At 44.1% G+C, this 21901-nt stretch overlaps 1 protein-coding gene across 1 annotated transcript in view; it reads left to right on the top strand.

Annotated features, from left to right (window-relative positions):
- Positions 1–21901, top strand: part of SHB (SH2 domain containing adaptor protein B) — a 148790-nt gene that overhangs the window by 110653 nt on the left and 16236 nt on the right. Inside the window, 2 exon segments of the mRNA XM_063129073.1 lie at positions 1723–1897; positions 3854–3973. Coding sequence (XP_062985143.1) covers positions 1723–1897; positions 3854–3973 — 295 coding nt within the window.

Raw genomic sequence — 21901 nt, 5'->3', positions numbered from 1 at the left:
GCTGTAAAGTTTAAGTAGCTGGGTAACTGCTCTGGACCTATGAAAAGACTGACTCAGGGCTCATGTTTATATATATATATATATATACACACACATACATACACACACACACACACACACGAGAAGAAGGTAGTGTTGGCATTTTGGGTCTAGACTCTAAATGTCAACTTGACCTGCACATGTTTTGAGCTATTGAACCCTGACAGTTCCCATTTGCTTCAGCCAGAGTCCCAAGTTAGAAAGTTAAAAGATCTCTTATCTTGGTTTACTTACAGACTGGTACTCCAAATGTATAATCATTCATTCTGGGTGAGACACTGCATGTTTTCTTTGAAAAAATAAGCATTGGGATCCCATCCATGGTCTTACTGAGAGGGAAAGTTTTTAAATTGCTGTTGGATACAAGCGCCTTCTTCATTGTGTATCGCTAAACTATTCAGTTGTCTTACATCTTTTTTACGCTAACGAAATAATTCTCAACCTCTGTGTGGGACACACACTTCTCTGCCTGAGGTGAAGGAACAGGATGAGACACACATGCACACTTTTATTTATTTAGATGAGACACACACACACACACTCCATATACAGAAACCAACTGGACTGGCCATTGAATTTTATGTCAACACTGGCAATGGGACAACATCCTCCATTGCACCTGAGTTGGCATAGAGAGGGTTGGAGGATACAGTGCCGTAGAGGGGGGCACTGTATCCTCCAACCCCCTCTGCCGCTCACTCACTGTTCTGTCTGGCATCTGCTCACAGTGGGCATCAAGTCACCAGAGCAACGCATGGACAGGTGTGGTGCCTGCTGAAACGTGTGGCCTGGGATGGCTGCCTCTCTGCCTGCTTCCTTAGCCTGGACCTTTCAGAGTGGGACTGTTTGTGATGTGTTGGTAGAAAGCAACTAGACACCCAGACAGACCAGGCCAGTGACTCAAAGCTTCACCCTACATACCTGTTTCCCTCGAATTATCCCTACAGCGCTAAGTTGTCGGCGTTGTTGTTGCTTAATCACACCCCCAGCAGCAGTGCTTTGCGAAGGGTTTGAAGGGAGAAATGTAAAAAAAATCATAAAAAATCAACGGATGACCCAATCCGATTCAAATTTGGTATGCTTAAAGCTCTCCTTTATATCTATTACTGTGCCAGTTTTGATGTCTTTGTCTTCAAAGCTTACGCAGATGTAAGCGTTTGTTTAATTTTTCTTCAAATTCTGCTCCTGTGCTCCAGTGGCCGCTCAGAAAATAACAAATGATACACTCGAAAAGTAGTACCAAAATTTGGACTTCTTTTGGTTAAGCAGCGCAATTAAAGCAGGATGCATGGGGGAGTACTTCACCATAAAAGCAGATTATAAGGTGGAGAACTTCTGAGTCCTTTGCACGCAATTCACAGTGATTGCACAGTATAACCCTGGTGTGATAAAGCTCTCAGGAGAATAGGAGCAGCCAGGGGAGTGGGGCTCAGGAGGTTGTGGGTACACACACACACCCTCATGCATTCACTATCTCAAACATCCCACTCTTCCTAATGGAAGAGTACATTAGGTACAGTGCTATGATAGAACGGTTGACATGTCATAAAAAAATACATGAATTAAAGGTTAGAGAAGGCTGTGTGCTACCTTTGCACAAATCACTGTCCTGGCTATTATGTTAGATTATATGGGTTGTTGGCTGATTTGGAGGTAATTCCTTTGCCTGAACATTTCTTTCAGCCCAGTTCAATGGGGGAGAAATGAGGCAATCTTCACCTTCACCATCTTCAAGTGATCGGCGTCGACAGCTTCGGGCACCAGGGGGAGGCTTCAAACCTATCAAGCATGGTAGTCCTGAGTTCTGTGGAATCCTGGGGGAGAGAGTGGATCCAACTGTCCCACTGGAAAAACAAATGTAAGTTAAACTGAAACTTCGCCGTGGGAGTGGCTGGGGAAGGAGGGAAGGAGAACCCTTCATCCCTAGAAGAAGTTTGTTTGCAGAAGCTGATGGTTTGCTAAAGGGGGTCAGATGATTTCCAACACATTTCTCCCACGGGCGGTTTTGCTTTGCATCACTTTATAGAAAGTAAATCTGCATCTGGTCTTATTCTCCTTTCAGTGGTTCTATACAAGGAACATTTCACACATCACGCAGAGGCAAACCCAAGTTTCCTGCAATGTATACGCACAGCAGGGGACTACAATCAATTCTACCTCCCCGACCAATGTAGCAGTATGGTGTGTATGTTTGCAAACATACCTGTCACATTTGCATTTATTTTACATTTTTTAGCATAGACTTAAAACAGCCTTTAGGTAGAATAAATGTAGTATATGACATGCCCTTGGAATATCTTGTGATCATAACGTAAAGGACTATTTTTGAGCAATTAGGGTGTCCTTTAGGATATGTGGGTGATCACTCAGTCATCCCCAGAGGCACTTCCATTTTAATAATCTCTCTTGAGATCTGTGGGTATCACTCTTGTTTTGAAATAAGCATGCCTTGCCTTTTCTGCGTTACTTCACCAAAAGGAGACTATTAAATTAATTTAGTAAATGTATACTGCCGAACAAACTATAATCATCTTTAACAAAACTATTAATTTTGAAGACTATAGCAAAATAGACAAGGAGTATGAGGGTAGGAATACAGAGGACAGGACTATTCACAATATCACGTATTTTTAACAGACTGATACATAGTGAGGTGACAAAATCCTCATTGCACATACATGCTGCTGCCCAGTCTGTGATCATCAAGAAGAATGTGGGATCACTGAAAACCCAGTGTTGCTTCATCAGTGAAAAAGGGAAAGTCAAGGCTGGGAATTATTAGGAAAGGGATGAAATTAAGGTGGCCATAATGCTTTTATGCATATCTGCAAAACAGCTGCATTTGGAATGTTGTGTAGAGTTCTAATGGTCCCATTTCCAAAAGGATATTGTACAGCTGGGAAAAGTACAGAAAAGAGCAAGCAAAGTGATCCAAAAGGCTGGCGCCCCTTTCCCTGTGAGAAAAAGCTACTGTGTTTGGTGCTTTTCAGTTTGGAAAAAAAAGATGACCATAGGGGAACACAGTGGATGTGTCTAATCTCTTTAATAAAGCCATCTAAGCCACCACGGGCTCATCTACACCAAGCAGGATATACCACTATGAAAGTGGTATGAAAGCGGTATATAAAAGGCAGGAGCCACACTACTGCTTTATAGCGGTATTGAAGTGCACTGCAGGATCAACACTACTGCTTTATAGTGCTACTGAAGTGCCCTGACAACTGTTGAGACCCATGACACATCTACACCAAGCAGGATATAACACTATGAAAGTGGTATGAAAGTGGTATATGTTATGTGTCAATGGGCCCAACAGTTGTCAGTGCACTTCAATACCGCTATAAAGCAGTAGTGTGGCTCCTGCCTTTTATATACCACTTTCATACCACTTTCACAGTGGAATATCCTGCTTGGTGTAGATGAGCCCGTGGTGGCTTAGATGGCTTTTTAAAGAGATTAGAAACATTCATGAAGAATAGGCCTATTAAGAATAATTAGCCATGACAGCTAAATAGAACCGCCTTGTTTGGAGACCGGAGACCCCCTGAACAACAGACGTTGGCAAGAAACGACAAGGGGTGGCCCTCAACTTTAGGCTTGCCTATGCTACGTGTTGCAGATGCTTAACTCTCTCCTGCTGAAATCCATCAGGCTCCAAAGCACAACATTTGCTGCAACTTGTCCTCTATTTACTTACTTATTTTTTAAACTGTCTTTGAAACATGAAAGCAGCGATATTGCTAGATGTTTTGTAAATTCAAGGCATGTTTGCTCTAAGTCTTAATTGCTTTGTGGCTTTTGGCTTTTTTTGTAGATGGTATCACGGAGCAATCAGTCGGACAGATGCAGAAAACCTCTTGCGGTTGTGTAAAGAATGTAGCTATCTAGTGAGGAATAGTCAAACCAGCAAACATGACTATTCACTTTCATTAAAGTAAGTATTTTTTAAACTTTATAAGCATGACGTATTAAGCATTTTAAGTGCAGTAACAGCAAACAAAAAAAATTCCTTCATGTTGACACTAGAAAGGCCTCCCCAGGCCCCATAGGAATTTTAGAATTCCAAACGTCAGACTGTATTGCTTTGAATGACAGTTCCTAGATTTGGTTGTAATGCTCCAGGGACGTGCACAGATTTTTTTAGCGTTCGTCTGCCCCTTTTAACAAAATACATTTTATCTCTTCTAGCTGCCGATTAAATTGTTTCTGCTCTTCTGTCTTTTTTTCCAGCATTTAATAAACCCATTGTATTACTAGCTTCTCCACTCATATCCTCACATACAGAACAACTGTTCTATACTGATGCAGCACAAAGAAATTGCATTGCAGATAGTGTCATGAATTGAAATCTTAAATATTCCTTCCACTTACTAGTAAACTAGCATATAAAATTTCACCCAATAAAATGCCGGCGGGGAAGGATAATTATATAAATGCTTGTATCATAAAGAGGATATACCAATAACTAAATAGAAACATATAATGAAGACTGTAAGAAAATGTACATAACAAATGTAGCACAAATACACTTAGGCTGTATATTTACTTGAGAGTTAGGCCTTAGCAAGACCTACCTGTTCTTGCACGACAGAGGGGTGATGATCTCCCGATGTTTTTATCACGGGATCCCCCTCTACTTACACGCGGCGCGCAACAGCCTTGGAAGGAGAGGACGTCGCGCCCGCCATTTTGTTTGTTTTTTAAAGAAACAGAAGATGTGCATGAACACTTGTGGGCGAAAGGTAATTTTTTTTATTTTTTTTTAAATTATTTTTCCCACTCACCCCACCCTACCCCCAATGGGCACAGGTCCCAGCTCCTCACAAGGAACCGGGACAAACTGCGACGCTCACCCACATGTTCCACTGTCTTGGGATCAGCCCGAGACCACAGAAAAAGTGAGCCTAAAGTGTAGAGCGAGATCCTGGGGCAAGGGAGGGATTATCCCTCCCTGATCCTGGGATCCCCTGTGCGTCATGTGGAGTTCAAGTCTCATTGAACTCACTGGAACTTATTTCAAGTAAACATGCAGACTACACAAAGTACCTCAATATAGAATTATTGACTGTGGTCAATCGTATACGCCAGTTTACACATTACAACAGCAAATCATGGGTTATTTAACAACAACAAACCATGGTAAGCAACCCAGCAATCTAAGTTCACATGTCACACTCACAACGTCCAATTGAGCCAATTGGAGATTGTCTACAGATAGCGGAAGTGGCTCACAGGTGGCGTGCATCCTCACAAATTTGCCACTGTGATGTGCAAAGCAGATCTATATGCAAGTATACAGTTCAGAACAGCTGTAACAAATTCACTAATCCATTACTTTATGGATTCTAGAAAATTCAAAATCCCAGTCTACTTGGGCTTCACTGTGCTGTCCATCCCTAATCACGGAATGACTCACTCCTGATGAACATTTTTTGGAGGATCAATTAGCTAAATATTAAGAGGTGGTACAACTGGAACAAATTAATCTACTATACAATATAATGCAAGTATGAAAGTAACTGGTCCAAACACATTAAAATTACTTAAAAACAGCCAACCATCATTTTTAAGAGAGGAAACCATAACTGCCTCCTCATTATCCATGTTTTCTATTAGAATTTTCATCAACAATAGTGGGAAAAAATCTATGAAACGCCTTGGGTTTTCATCATGGGTTATTTAGTGTTGATCCTAAACTTTGGTTAGTGTTGAGGCAAGAAGCTTTTGTGGCTTTAGAAAAAACTAAAATTCAACACACTATTGACTGAGGTTAGCAGTCAATAGCTAGTTGGTTTCTTTGTAATGGCAGACAGGTGAGGGGTGAGAGAGTTCACACAGACTCAGGCAAAACTCAATAGACTTGTATGTTCACATTTCAAAATTAGTGGTCATCCAGGAACACCTAGTTTGGGAAGATACCATGACACAGTAGTATTTACAGTAGTATCTGTAAACCGCCCAGAGAGCTTCAGCTATGGGGCGGTATATAAATGTAAATAATAATAATAATAATGAGGAGGAGGAGGAGGAGGTTTATTGCAGGTTGCCCCCCCTCCTTTAATCTCCTGGGGCAGGATCCAATAGGGGCGTTGTGGTCTGCATGCAGCCCCTATTGGTTTCAGCCACAATGTAGTGCTTCTGGGGACGAGCCCCAAAACGAGCAGAAATAGTCATTTCTGGAAGGAGCAGATAGTGGGTTAGAAGTTAAAAAAAACAAAAAAAACATTTAGTATCTTCATGTTTAAACTGGAAACCGTATTGTTCTGTATGAACTTGCATTCCTAGCAGCAAAAAAGAATAATTTTGCTCCATTAGGAATCATGCAGTAGCCGAGGTCAGGAATAATGGGGCAATCTAGAAAAAAAAATCAAGGAGATTTGGCAAGACTGCTTGGAGTTACGTATTTGGGGACTAGCCCAAATGAGGAAAGAGCTAAGAGGAAAACATGGCATTGCTGAGGGCTTGGCAAATATATATTGGCCCTTTTGAGTTGAGGGGTAGGCAACTCTCCTCTTTAATTAAAAGTTCTAGGTCCTTTCCCATCTTACCTTCTTTCACTTTCACCCTTTGTTGGAGTCATCTACGGCAGGGGTCCCCAACCCCCAGGCCACGGACCGGTAGCAGTCCGTGGCCTGTTAGGAACCGGGCTGCGCAGGTGAGCTGCTTTCACCCACCCACCACCCACCCACCCAAGCGTACCTGGGCACGGGGCGCCATCTCACCTGCCCAGCCGAAGCGAAGCCAGGACGCTGGGGTGGGGAGGCTTCAGAATGGCGCACCCAGCCGGAAGCCGCTCTGGGAGAGCAACTTCCGGGAGCGCCATTCTGAAGCCGTCCACCCCAGCATCCTGGCTTCGCGTCGGCTGGGCACCCACCCAGCTGAAGCGAAGCCAGGACACTGGAATGGAGGGGGGGCTTCCCAAAACCATCCCCTCAACCCACCCACCCCGGTCCGTGGAAAAATTGTCTTCCACAAAACCGGTCCCTGGTGCCAAAAAAGGTTGGGGACCGCTGATCTACGGGGAGTTTGGGTGGGTTGGTGATAGACCAAGATCTGAAAAATGTTACTTTGGGGAGTGAGTTTTTTCCCAGATCAGGGTTCTGAAATATGTGGCAGTCCCTGGTGCAGTAGGGACTTTGGAGGGTGACATTACACAGCCTGTGGTATGCCACACATTGCATGTGTGTGTGTTTTTTTACACCAGTTAAAGATCTATTGTTTCATCCAGGCTTTACTCGGCTGATTTTGCTGTCTGCTTTGTTGATTGTTAGTCCTCTGATTTTAAATGTTTAACTGAGGATTTGATTTTTAGATGTTTTAAACTATTTTTTATTTTCTGTTATTGATGTTTTAACTGTAGACATTTTGGATTTTAATTCTTTATCTATGAAATGGAACAATATTGAATTACCTAATAAAGTGGTTGTGAGGTAAAAAGAGGAAAATATGTGTATGTTGTAGTGTCAGTGTTGATGCTATATGTGACACTTGTACCTTGTCCTTCCATGGAAGAGTTCAGAGTGGCTTACACATGGGTTTCCAGCAGTGCACAGGGCTGGACCACACAGTTTTATCATGTGCCTTTTTGCTCCACAATTAATGGCCAATTTGTTCTAATCTTCCAACTGTACCTTCCAACTGTTAAGTACAAACTCCTCCCCTTTCTCATCTGCCTGCTTGGCCAATAGAATTTGTTCTCAGTGTCCAGTCCTAGTTTCTAAAATCTGAAAATATCCTGGAAGAGTTAGTTGTGTTGTCAAGTAAACCAAAGTGGTCATCTTTGGTTTTATTGTGCGCTTGTAGAGTGGCGGGAGGGGGGGAGTTATGTGATGGCATAATAATTATATGAAATGGTAATTATTAAATATTATAGAATCATAGAGTTGGAAGAGGACTCTATAAGGCCATCTAGTCCAACCACCTGCTGAATGCAGGAATCCACCTCAAAGCATCCCTGACAGATTGCTGTCCAGCTGCCTCTTAAAGGCCTCTAGTGTGGGAGAGCCCACAACCTCCCTAGGTAACTGGTTCCATTGTCGTACTGCTCTAACAGTCAATAAGTTTTTCCTGATGTCCAGCCGGAATCTGGCTTCCTGTAACTTGAGCTCATTATTCCATGTCCTGCACTCTGGGATGATGGAGAAGAGATCGTGGCCCTCCTCTGTGTGACAACCTTTTAAGTATTTGAAGAGTGCTATCTTGTCTCCCCTCATTCTTCTTTTCTCCAGGCTAAACATGCCCAGTTCCTTCAGTCTCTCTTCATAGGGCTTTGTTGTATTACAAAAGATGGGTTACTATAAGGGATAATAGGTAATGGATGCATTTCCTGCCTGTTTATGTAGATCACAAAATGCATGAGTTGTACAACCTGCAAATGTGCATGTACTGTTCAAAATATATCAAAGGAAAATTTTGTGCATTTTAGGGGATCCTTCAGGGTTCATTAACTGGCGCCCTGGATACCACACCTGTATCCTTGAGAGGCGCCGTCTGCCCTCCCTTCACCTGCTTTCCATGCCAATGCTAGCCCCCCTCCTTTATTCAAGGATCCGTGGAAAAGGAAAGCAATAAGCAGCTGGCAGGAGGCACAGAGGGTAACGTTGGCATGCGCCCCTTGTCCCTGCCGAGGGCTGCAGGCAGCTGGCTAGTCATGACTCCTGCAGGCTATTTGGCCTGGCTCATGTCTCTGCCCCACTCAAAGCTGCAAGGGGTAGACACCATCCAGGTTTCCCTTGTTAGAACGGCCCACTTGCACTGGCTTGCTAATTTCATGGCTGTGCATTCACAGAGTTTCAGTATTTATCTTCCTGAGCCGTCTGCTTCCGTCATTCTTTTGGCTGGAGAGTGAAACAAAGTGCAATATATTTGTTTTGAGTTTATCCTTTCTTCTTCCTTCATGATGGAATTTCCGCTTTGTTTGGCAGCAGCCCAGCATTTCACTCCAGTGTCCCTGATGTTGCTCATGCAAGTCTAAGTAATCTTAAACTGATGCTATTCTTTGGGGTTTCTTTCCCTACACCCTCTTTTGCATTTCTCCCCATTTCGGCAAAGAAGGTTATTTTTTTTGTTTTTCCAGGACAAGTTGATGCTTATGGTTTCCTGTGACAGTGGCTTTTTTTGGCAGCAAGGAATTCCACTGCATTACCTAGTTAATATAATTTGGTTGCTTTATATATCATAGCCCTACCTAGGTGTTAAACCGTTTGCATGAATAAAAGTTGGAAGTTATTGAAAAACAGTGGAGAATTTGTCCAGGCCTACACAACCCACCAGTCCAAATGCAAGCCACCAGCAATGAATGAACTGCAGAGCGCCTGACAACCATCCTCTTTAGCAGTTCCGGGCAGACAGCAAAGCCTGAAGGCTTTCTGAGCCCTAGTGGGCTACCATACATGGATGGTGGGCTGCTATTGGCTGGGTGGGTCACAAGTTGTATGGGCCACCAATTAGCACGTAAGCATACGAGCTGAAGGTCTGTAGTGCTGGTGAACTCGTTCTCTCTCTCTCTCTTTTTAAAAAAGCTTCGCTGTCAGAACAAAGCAAACAGCAAGTGATTTTTATTGAGTTGCTCAACTTAGAACAAAAGGAATTTTTGCTTTCCTAGCCAGTCTCGAAGGTGCCCTGAAGTGTGACAAACTCTCCTCTGGTGGTCTGTGTCTCTCCGATCAACCACATGAAGAGATGTTGGGCCATAAATGAATCCATCACGTTCCCCACTGTCGCACCACAAAGCGCTCTGATTGTTTTACTACATGATTTTCATAGTATCCCAGCACATCGGGTGGGGATCTGCTGGGCTGTTGGAATGTCAGCAGTTGCTGAAAGGGGAAGGAGTGGCGTGGATGGAGGTCTGCCTTGTCTTCTAGACCAGTGGAGCCTCAAAGCGCATGACGGGCCACCCTAAGAGGCACATACAAGCTTCTGGACAAGGGGGGTTGGGGTGGAACAAGCCTTTGTCTTCCCAGCATGCATATTGATGGATGTTGTCCACTGTAATGCTAGGAGCTGTGTTTGTTTGCTTACTGTGCTTTTAAACTGCCCAGTAAGCGAAGCTTTTGGGGCACGGTGCAATACATTAAAAACATAAAATACAAATATTTTTTTAAAAATAAAACCAGCACACAATAAAACCAAGATAAAACCAACAGTAATGAATAAAACCATCTCAGCACATAAAGTCAGATTAAAACCAGCAGCAGAATAAAATACTGAAAGTACTAAATCTGTTTTAAAATGCCTGGGAGAATAAAAAGGTCCTCACCTGATGATGGAAAGACTAGGTGCTAGGCAATCCCCTCTGTGGGGGGGGGGGCACTACACAACCAGAGTGCCACCACTGAAAAGGCCCTTTCTCTTGTAGCCACTTGGAAGAGAGCCAATCTTAATGTCTGGGTAGGTAAATATGGGACAAAGACGTTCTTTCGGGTAACCTGGCCCCAAGCCACTTAGGGCTTTAAGGGTTAAAACCAGCACTTTGAATTGGGCCTGGAAAGAGATGGGCAGATGCAGAAGTTCTGGCATAACATGATCACATTGGCCAGTCCCAGTTAGCAGTCTCGCCATCCTATTCGCACTAACTGATTTTTCCAAACTCTTTACAAAGGCAGTCCCACTTATAATGTGTTGCAACAATATAAACAGGATGATACCCTAACATGAATAACTGTTGCAAAGCTATCTATGTCCAGGTTGGGTTGTAGTTCACAAAAGCCACTGAAAGTCTAAACTTCAACAGGAAATTATCTTATCATGACAAGGGAAAAGATGTTAAATCCCCATTTTCAGATCGCCAGCCTCCTTCCCAGCTGAGAAAACCACATCGAGAGAATGCCTTGTCATATGCATTGGGTCTATGACATGCTGGGACAGCCTCATGGCTGTCATTATGGCCATGAAATTCTGAGCTACCCTGGATCCCATGACCTCACCATGTATGTTGAGGCTCCCCAAAACTATCATCCTGGGGGTCCACAGTATCAAATCCAAGACCATCTTGGTCAGCTCAGACAGGGTGGGTGTTACACAAACAGAATCCCCAATCTGTTCCAAGTGCCCGACACAAGATACAAACCTGTCCTGCTTCGGCTGTAGGATGCTCTACATGCAGATCAGGTATATTCAGAGGGATGATCAATCCAGGCCGAGGTCAGAGCACATGCAGTCAATCAGTCAAGAGGGTCAGACAAAAACAGGAGTAGTCACAAGAACAGGCAAAGGTCAAAACACAGGTAACCAGTCAGTACATTACACAGCCCGGAGGCAGAGTTGGGAGGCAGTCCAAAAGGTCAGTAAACAGGGTATCAAGCAAGGCATGGTTCAGGAAGCAAGGTTCAAGGCAGAACGGACCAAAGTTGTTCCAACGCTGGCTGATTCCAAATGCAGGCTTTTAAGCCCAAAGCCTGTTGGACCCCACCGAGAGCTCAGCTGCAGTAATCAAAGCTCTCCTTTCAGAGCCCTACTCCTGAGGAGACCTTTTCTGCAGGCGAGTACTCCATCGCACAGGAGCCTTACTCCCCTGTCGCTTGAGGCAACGTCGCTCCCGGGGGTCAGGGGGGTGCTCAGCCTCTGCCTCAGAGGCAAAGTCCCTTTCTCCTGGCAGGGATGGTCCTACAACTATCTCCCCTGAGGGCTCAGGCTCCTGCGGGTCTGATGGTGGTCTTGGGTCTGGGGCTTCAGCTTCTGGGGCGCCCTGGGCTTCTGGAGCCTCTAGCTCCTCCTCTGAGGAGGACTCCTCAAGTAGGGGCATGACAAAACCCTCAAGACTGGCACTCAGGTCCTTTCTACACCTAAGGGCCTTCGGAGAGGGAGGGGGGATGATCCCGGACTTCCGGGATCATCCCTGAGCATCGAAACGGAAGCGTGATGTCCCAGAAGGGAAGAGGGACATTGCACCCATTGAGCCTGCCATTTTTTAAAAAAGGAGCCAGAGCACACTTGCGCTCCAGCGAAAAAGTAAGTAAAAAAAGGGGGGAAGGCCCAACCTCACTCACCTTCGATGTCCCGGGACTCCCCCCGGCCTGGTTTCTTCCCTCTGCTGACCCACGCTACTTGCAGGGAGGAGGGAAGAGGCCAGAAGGGGTGCCCACACTGTCCGTGGTCCTCGGGATTGGCCTGGGACTGCGGGTAAAACCGGGATAACCGAGGTCTCGGTTATCCTGGGGAAATGGAGGTATCATCCCTCCTTGCTCCCAGGATCCCCTGTGCGTCATTTGGACACACAGGGCTGATCCTGGGGGGAAAGGCAGGTGTAGAAAGGTCCTCAGATGGTTGGGAAGTTTGGAGAGGAAGAGGGAATCTCTATAGACCACAGTGACCACCACCACCATCCTGCCACCCCAACGAAGTTCACAAAGTAACCTGCTTTTTGCTCAGGCATGGTTCTCACTGGCTGCCGTTGGTCCCTGTGGGGCAAAATGAATGGTCCACATTTTCTCCTGCCCAAGAAACTTGAAAACAGGCAAGGAGCTGGCTTTAAAAAACCCAACAGTGTTTCTGAGTTCTCCCTATAACGTTTCTATTGCGTGGGGGGTGGGGGTGGGGGACACCACTGACTGTTGTAAAAAAGAAAAGCTAAGCGCTGCACTTCAGGGCACCATTTCAGTAGGGATAATCCCTATTACCCCAACCCCTATCAGCTGAGAGCAACCCCAACAGTATGCACGAAGAAACATTAAACCACCCTTTGTGGGACTGTTGCAATGTACCTCTCTCCACTCACACATCATAATGGACATAGTGCCCTAGATCCAAGATAGAATCAGGCTTGCTGAGGTCCATTGAAACCAGTGGGCTTAAGCACGCTGAGCTGTGTTGGATTTAGGCTTCTGTATCCTGTTATAAATAGGGGATTGAATGGTGTAACAGTGTTGTCTGGCTTCTTCTGAACCTCTTTCGAAACACCAGCTTAATACCAACCATGCTGTGGGATTGTGAATATCCCCTTCTACAATGATAAGACAAAGTATTTTCAAAAGAATGTTGTTCCACACACCTAAGATTCCAAGTGGACAAGGTTCCCAATGCCAGATAGTTTGCGTCTCTCTCAAATTTGATTCTGTTTCCACTGGGCATGTATGTGAAAACTTGTTCTTAGCCTTGACATTTGAGCCTTATATTTGGGGCTGTTTCACAGAAATCTTCCACATGTAGGAATCCCTTAATCTTAACTCCCAAATGAAGTGAGTCCTAAATCCATTTTAATTGCAAGTGCTCACAATCATCCCCTATTACCTTTGCTTTTCCCACCCCTTCTCCCTCCCTCTCTGCTTGAGACTGTATGTTCCTTGGGGCAGGGACTTCTTTACTTATGAAACACTGGAAAATGTCAGGTACTGTAATGTACTGTATTAAAAAAAAATGTCTGGTCGGTGATTGTAATAAAGTTGATGGTGATGTATAAATAAGTAATAGCAATGCTTTCAGGTATTCATGTTTCCTTAAGCAGTGTTAAACTCTGGTTATGACTGTACTGGCAGTAGAATTACAAATTACTCCGATCAATAGTCACAGGCAGACTTATTAAGTAATAGGCGCTGATAGTTCTAAAATGCTATTATTAGTTGATCCTTTTGTTTAAAAGTGTCTTTGTCCCCTGCAGTGCAGCTGCTCCTACCTTATACCGTATTTCTTCAATTGTAAGACCCCATCGATTGTAAGACGCACACTAATTTCAGTACCACCAACAGGAAAAAAAAACCTAAGACACACCCGCGATTCTAAGATGCACCCCATTTTTAGAGATGTTTATATGGGGAAAAAAGTGTGTCTTAGAATCGAAGAAATAGGGTAATTGAACCTGACGGTTGTGCCAGAGTTTTTCAGTATATCCATACTTGCCAAGTGAATAGACATGGATCTAAATCATTGGTTAAAGAAATTACTTTCTCTAGCTCTTCAGTTCCTGTAAGTTGGTTGCAAGTGGCAAATTTGGGTGGGGAGAGGTTGACCTCTGGGTTAAAGTTATGATTGACAGTGATTTGTTGCACCCAGAAATTTCCCCCCTTTTAAAAAGCCAAAAATGCTCGGTGAAGTTTGCCATTTGCAAAATGTGTAATATATCGGAATATCTGTCCTGACAACAGAGTCTGGCAATAGAGATTAGGCAAGTGTTTTAATTTGCGTGCCATTTTCTTTGGCCAATAGGAAGATCGGGTGCGCTCTCTCACTCTCGTTCTCGCTCTCCAGACCCTATGTTGCCTTTATTTGCTCTAAGATAACTCCGCTAAAAAACTTTGCTTGCTGATCCATAAAGCTATGAATGACATCTGGAGCGTATGCCACTGACTCTCTGAAGGATTGTATAAGGTTTTAGCCGGGGGTTTTATTAGCCACAGAGTATTGTTGGTCTCCTCAGACAGTCACTTAACTTTACAACAAAACGTGGCATGCACGCTGTGTGACTTCATGAACCTGGCATTCAAAGGACAAGAGTGGCAATGTGAGTCATTTTAGTTTTGAACAAGGATTAAAATAAAAGGCGCACAGATAACATCTCCTTAGAATTTGTTAATTAAGATTGTAACCTCATAATGAGCCATGTTATTGATAGGCACTTCTGTTCTGTTGATATCTCATCACTTCGTTGGGGAGATAGATCATCCGGAGAGAGGGGGGTGGGGCTAGTAGAAGTATGCAGACGGTGCCAGGATCAGTCTCCAGCATCCCCAAGTAGGGTTGGAGAAACCCTTGCTTGAAGCCCTGGAGAGCGGCTGCCAGTCAGTGTTAACAACACTGGGCTAGATGGATCAATGGTCGGACTGTATAAGGCAGCTTCCTATGTTCTCATGTTCTAGGAGTAAGTCCCATTGGACTCAGTAGGACTTACTTGTGAGGAAACATGTATATGACTGCAGTATTAAAAAGTTAAATGCACACAAGGAAGTCTCCATTTGGGGGGGGGGGGCGTTATTTCCAAAGCAAACATCTGCTATCTTCACCACCACCCCTCTTTTTTTTGACACTTTGCTTAATACCGCTGATTTGAATCCCGATGGAAAAATCCAATCCAAGGCCCTTTCTACACCCAAGGAATAGCTCAAGAAAATGGAGGGATCGTCCCTGCCTGCTCCCGGGATCCCATGTGTGTCTTTTGGATGCACAGGGACGATCCCAGGGGGAAAAGGCAGGTGTAGAAACAGCCAAAGACATGTTATTCCAGAATTATGTAAATGGGATTAATATTCAGATATGCACTATAATTTGGAAGTTCTGTATGCATGTGCACACTGTATCAAGGGATGTATAGTGTGAATAGCACTGGGACCATTGAATTATTGTTGAATGATCAGTTGAATCTGCCACAGCCACAGTTCAACACAGACTTTGTAGCGAAACGGAAGTAAGACCGTTTAAACTGGCCTGTGCAAAAGGTGGTATTGTGGGATTTGTTAAGATGACAGGAGATGCCTTGATGGGAAGTAGCTAAAAGAGGATGTGAACATCCTGATTTAGATTGTCAAAAAGCATGGCAGATTTTAGCAAAAAACACCAGAATTTTTGGAGGGAGATTTTCCACCCACAGACCAGATATTCTTTACTATTTCAATGCAAGTCGTATCTGTGATCCACTTCCCTTTGGAATGCCCTTTTCTTTCTCAGCTGGCAACTTTGTTATTTGGCTTTAGGCGGGAAGAATCAGCTGTGGCAATTTCAAGATGTGGCATTCAAAAGTAGAGTCCATGGTTTCCCTGATGATTTATGTAGTAAGAAGAGCATTTTTTTTCTCTCTCTCTCTCCAAAGTAGTGGACACATTCTGTTCCGTTTATGTACATGTGGCTATAAAAATCTCGATTTTCCGCTTCTGCTGTCTAGAGAACAAGTAAATGAGATTTTCTCCATTAAAAGAATCTACCAGCATTTATAGTAATAAATAAGCAGTCCAACTGAAAAACATAGCTAGCTTCCACTTTGTTTGAAATGCATGAAGTAGATAATAGAACTGTAGGATAAACTTAACATTCCCAAGGTCAGGGAGCACTGCTGAGCTATCTGGTTTTGACCTCCTTGTATAGCACAGGTCAATTGCATTTCCTTCAGTCATTTTGCTGTATCAGGCTGGCTAAGCTGACTTCTGCTAAAGTAATCTTCTAGAAGGGTATACCAATTTCAGTTTTGAAGGAAGTCTGTGATCTTGGGAAATGCAGCATCTTCTCCCTGGGTTGCCTGATATTGTAATTCTAAATGTGTCTTCTGTACAGTTGTATTGGATCAACAAGTTTAGGCTTCCTGGAATAATATTAAGAATTGAGATAGATTCTTGTGTGTTTAACGGGGAATGCAGGGCCCTCTTGTATTTGCTCTTATTCATCCAGTGTGAGAGAAACCATGCATTGTTTTCCTTCATGAGTTGCAGTTGTAATTCATCTGCCTTGGGCATACATTCAGCAGAATCAAGGGATAAAGCTTTTCTGAGAATGTATCATTTCAGGCTGTGGGTTAAAGCTTGCGTCTTTAAATGCTCCCCGATAAAATGAACATTTTCCTTGTACATAAAAAAACTACCTTGTTGGAAAGAATAGTTGAGTCTAGTCTTCTCCCTGATGTGTTAATTTTCAGTGAATGGGATATGGATATCTCTTGTGGTGTATTCAGACAAATTGACACACCCCTTGCCAGCAGAGATTAATAGTCTAGGGCAGTGGTTCTCAACCTTCCTAACGCCGCGACCCTTTAATACAGTTCCTCGTGTTGTGGTGACCCCCAACCATAAAATTATTTTCGTTCTTCTCTACACAATCCATTGTCATGGGATGGTTTGCTAATGAAAATAATACATAACAATAGCTTTAATAATACAAAAGATGATACATGACATAGTTCAGTCAATACAGTTTCCTAAGACCATCGGATATATGTGTTTTCCGATGGTCTTAGGCGACCCCTGTGAAAGGGTCATTCGACCCCCAAAGGGGTCCCAACCCACAGGTTGAGAACCGCTGGTCTAGGGGAAATGTTGCCACTTGATTCTGCTGGTTATATAGACTGGCCATCATTGTTGATGTCTGAAAAGGACTCTTCATTGCCAAGGGGAGAAGGTAACAGAGCTGGTTTGCATGTACTGAGGCCAAAGTAGACTTGACGCCATTCGTGCAAATAGCAATTGCGTGAATGTGTGTGTATGTTAAAGTAGATAGCAGGTATGGAGGCCTTCTGGATTAAGACCCTGATGGGGGTAGAAAGACTTTAACTCTTTGCTTATGCATCCTATTTACGTGGGAATTAAAGCTTCCATTGGTGCAAATGGGAGTTTTTCCTCTAATGCAAATAGCCGGTGTGGGGACCCTGACCTTATTATTATTATTATTATTATTAATTTATATAGCACCATCAATGTACATGGTGCTGTACAGAGTAAAACAGTAAATAGCAAGACCCTGCTGCATAGGCTTACATTCTACTAAAATCATCGTAAAGCAATAAGGAGGGGAAGGGAATGCAAACAGGCACTGGGTAGGGTAAACAGGCACAGGGTAGGGTAAAACTAACAGTATAGAGTCCAAACAACATCAGGTTTTAAAAGCTTTAGGAAAAAGAAAAGTTTTTAGCTGAGCTTTAAAAGCTGCGATTGAACTTGTGGATCTCAGATGTTCTGGAAGAGCGTTCCAGGCGTAAGGGGCAGCAGAAGAAAATGGACGAAGCCGAGAAAGGGAAGTAGAGACCCTTGGGCAGGTGAGAAACAAGGCATCAGAGGAGCGAAGTGCTTACTTATCTTTTTGACAACCTAATAAGAACATAACAGCAAGGGTCCATCTACTCCAGCACTCTGTTCCCACAGTGGCCAACCAGCTATTGACCAGCTATTGGCCCTAGCAGGAGCCGAAGGCTAAAGCTGCACTACAGCTCCACAGCCACCACCACCAGGCTCCTAAACTGGATGACCTCCAACACCTGCTGTTTGCTTCTTTTAAAATGCTGTGCCTAGTTTAGCCCAGAAAAGCAGGAAGACAATGGACGTGGAAATGACCCAGACTTGCAGGCAGCATTATCTCCCCCATATTGAAGATGGGAGGCTGTGAGAGAGTGGATAGCTAAAGAACGAAATCATAGATTCCAATTGAACAGGTGACATCCCAGCCAACATTCTTCTCCATTACACCACACTGATTCTCTATTGACTAACAATACAAATGGAACCTTATTGTTTGTTTTGAATACTTAGCCCCCACCGTTCTACCCAGAATGTGAACGCAACGTATCAATAAAATAGGTATTTTACATGTGTTTTGTTTTTAACAACTCTTTTTTTAAAAAAAAAAAGAAAAAAAAAGATGATTACTGCGATTTCCAAATAAGCCAAAAAGAGGTCCCTATCCCAGGGAGTTCACCAACTAAAGTTTGATGAAGGGGAGAGAAGAAACAGGAACAGGGCCGGCTCCAAGTTTGTGGGGGGCAGCAAAGTGCCCCATTCTTACACTGGTGTTACACACCTACCCCAACAGGGTTACTTGCTGGTGGTGGCAGAACAAAGTATCAATCCCAGAATTTTGCGGGCAATTGAAATGGCTACTATCAAACACACCCTTTTAATAACCACAAATTTTAATAACCCAGCAGTCAGCAGTTTCCAGAGCCAGCTTTCCCCTGAACCAGGATGCGACCCATGTCTCAAGTGGCAGCGAATTGCACACACCCATCCACTGCTGGGGATATGGGGGGGGGGGGGGACCCACAGAAAATCCTGCTGCTGCCCCCTGCAGGTTTATTTTGTTTTGTTTTGTGCTGCTTGCGCCTGCTTAGAGCAAGGCATTGGTTAGGCAGCTCCCCCGGGGGCATTGTGGGTAATTACAATGGTGGATGGCTCCTAAACGCAGCCGCTCGGTATAAGTGGCTGGGTTTAGGAGCCATGTCAATGGTGGGCCTTCTGGTTTTTGAGTGCTGAGAAAGGCCGTGGAAGGAAGAGGCTAGGTGAAACACGAAGTGCGTTTGAGCAAGTAGGCATGGTTAGATGTCATTGCAATTCCTGATGGAAGCTGAGAGGATGAGTGAGGGCTTCACAGAATCAAACCGTGAAGGTAGCAGCAAGAGCTGATTTCAATGGGACAACCAGCAGGGTCAGTTTCTGCCCACTCCCCCCAACAAAAATCCAAAGCAGTAAAAGAAATCCAACCCTGCTCACTGCAATGGTGGAGTCACATTGTTCCTTTTCATAGAAAGGAGCAACAATCCTGGGTGATTTTCTGACTCTGATATTACACTGGTTAGGCCAGTAGACTGCATGTGTGAGCAGGTTTTCTTTGTATCAGTTTTTTATTTATTTATTTATTTATTATTGCATTTATATCCCGCCTTTTTTCCTGCAAGGAACCCAAGGCGGTGTGTACATAATCCTCTCCATTTTAGCCTCACCATTTTAGCCTCACAACAACAACCCTGTGAGGTAGGTTGGGGTGAGAGTCTGTGACTGGCCCAAAGTCACCCAATGGGTTTCCATGGCCAAGTGGGGACTAGAACCCGGATCTCCCAACTCCCGGTCCAACACTTTAGCCACTACACCACACTGGCTGTCAGTTGGCTGCCAGCATATCCCCAGAATGACAATAACTAGGGAAGCAATAAATAGGCCGAGACTATTAAGTGGGAACAGTTTAAGAGCTCTTCCTCCAGCTTCTATTTAAAACTATACTCAGGAAACTCCTGTGATTAAGTGCTGCTATTCCGCCTAGCCCTTCCAGCCTGCGCTTGGAATCAGCAGCAGAATTCTGGTAATTAGTAAATCAGACCTGACGAGAAGGAGTGAGCTTCCTGACCACATTCCAGAGGTGGGTGAGGATGTGTGAGTGAATATTTTCCAAAACGATAACCAAGAGAGAAGGGCACTTTCATTCTCCCTTCTCATCTGCTGCTCAGATGGCTTTCTTGGTTGGTCTAGGAAAATGCAAAGAATAGAAAACTTCCGTACAGCCGTTTTTGAACACAGGCACAACCCTGTCTATGGCAGGATGCCAGTAAACGGTATTAAAATAGTGTGCCAAAATGTGGATTATTTAGGGCAGGTGTATAGATCCTCTTTCAACCTGAGAGCCAAAGTCCATTTCGGAGAAGCTTTGGGAGGCTGTTTTCCAATGGTGAGCAGGGCAAAGGCAAAAGGGGCAGGGCCAAAATACCCCCCTAAACAGCATATTTTATCTTAAAGCTCTTTCTGCCAATAACTAAAGCCTTAGGAGAGGCCTTGCAGCACTTTAGAATGGAGAAAAAAATGCACAAGAGCCAGGAAACCATGGAACCGTCGATGATAGGTGAAAGGGGGTGGGGCCAGGGAAAGAGGGAATGGCTGTCTGGGGGACCCCAGAAGGCCAGATTGGGACCCCAGGAGGGCTGGGTTTGGCCCCTGACCTGACCTTCTATTTAGAACTTTACTCCGAAGACTCCTGTGATTTAGGGAGACTATGCCCTGTCTTTCATATTTGCAAATAGGGGTAAATTAACAGAGCTTCCAAAAACAAGATATCTCTGGAAGCTCAGCAGCAGGGCATGAAGGCAACCGTCCTTTTTACCTTACCCCACTGTTTGTCTCTGGAGCTGGATATTCAGAGGAGTGCTCCCTCTGAACAGGGAGGTTCCATTTAAGCTACGATAGGTAATAGTCATGGATAGAAGTAGCCTCTGAAACTGTACAGTTACTTTAAAAGCCATCTGAATTAGTGGCCATTGGCCCATCCCATGGTACCAAGTTCCATGTTAATTATGCACCCCAGGAATGCAGAAAATGAATGAATGGAGTGATCTTAGCAGTTCTTCTGTAGTTCTTCTCTTTTGAGGAGCTGCAGAGCTTGAGAAGAAATACCTTTCTTCTTCTTTTAGCAAGCCTTTGGATTGCCAGGCTAATTATTTTAATCTCCTTGGTTTTGTACAGCCGGCCTGTACAACTGGTAACTCACCAGCCATGTACAATAGACCAGCAGGTGATCAATAAAGCTTGTGGTTTTACTGGCTACCTGGGATTGCAAACTGGAGGGGTTGTTGAAAACCTGCTTATCCACCACCACATGGTTTGGGGCCTGTGTTGGTTTGGGAAAGAAATGTAGTACGGACGGATCCATTTTATAGGTAAGGGATGACCGTTTGGCTTCTGAACATCACACAATATAACAGCCCATTGGTGCCCCGGTTGTAGCGATGCACCAGCCTGTCAGCTCTTGCAGTCCATTAGAACAGGTTCCCAGAGGGGCAGTTTATTGAATTTCTTCTCAGTGTTGTCTAGTCAAGTGTCACAGTTTGCGGTTATTCCTCCCAGAGCTAATAGATTTCTTTTTGGTGGAGATTACTTCACCCAGATAGGAATACCAGTAATAAATGCAGCATCGTGGAACCATCTTAATGACAATGATGTTAAATGCCTGCAATTGCTCTTCGTGTTTTAATTAATATGCTCTGATGATGGCAGGGTTATTTATGTGGTGGACAGTTGTTGTTTTTCCTGTGAGAGGAATCTTTATCAGAGAAGTGAGCTTTCCATGTCTACTAAGTGATGTGTCCATTAGACCTTACAACATTACACTATGCTAAGAAATGCAAAACTAATCTGTATCCTGGTGAACATTTACATTTCTATGTTCTTTATTGATTTATAGAAGTCGTTTACTGTTCCCAGAGCCAAGACTTTTGCAGAACACAAAATGCCACCCAAAACTTCAGGGTTCTTTTTAACGATTCCTCTGATTAATCTGAGCCGAGTGGCCGTGGCATTGTGGCAAGCATTTCTTGAACTTCTGATTTACCTGAAGCTCACTTGTGAATCAGAATTGTAGGCACACTTCATTCTTACACCCCAGACCATTCCCTTTTAAAGTGTGTAAGTAGGAATTCGCATGCTCGAGAGAAGTCCATTCCCTGTGTCACCGATGAGTCGGTGATCCTTTCTGT

The sequence above is a fragment of the Elgaria multicarinata genome, chromosome 6 (assembly GCF_023053635.1).
Source record: "Elgaria multicarinata webbii isolate HBS135686 ecotype San Diego chromosome 6, rElgMul1.1.pri, whole genome shotgun sequence".
NCBI lineage: Eukaryota > Metazoa > Chordata > Lepidosauria > Squamata > Anguidae > Elgaria > Elgaria multicarinata.
The sequence above is the reverse complement of the archived record's forward strand: the minus strand, read 5'-3'. Positions and strand labels throughout refer to the sequence as shown.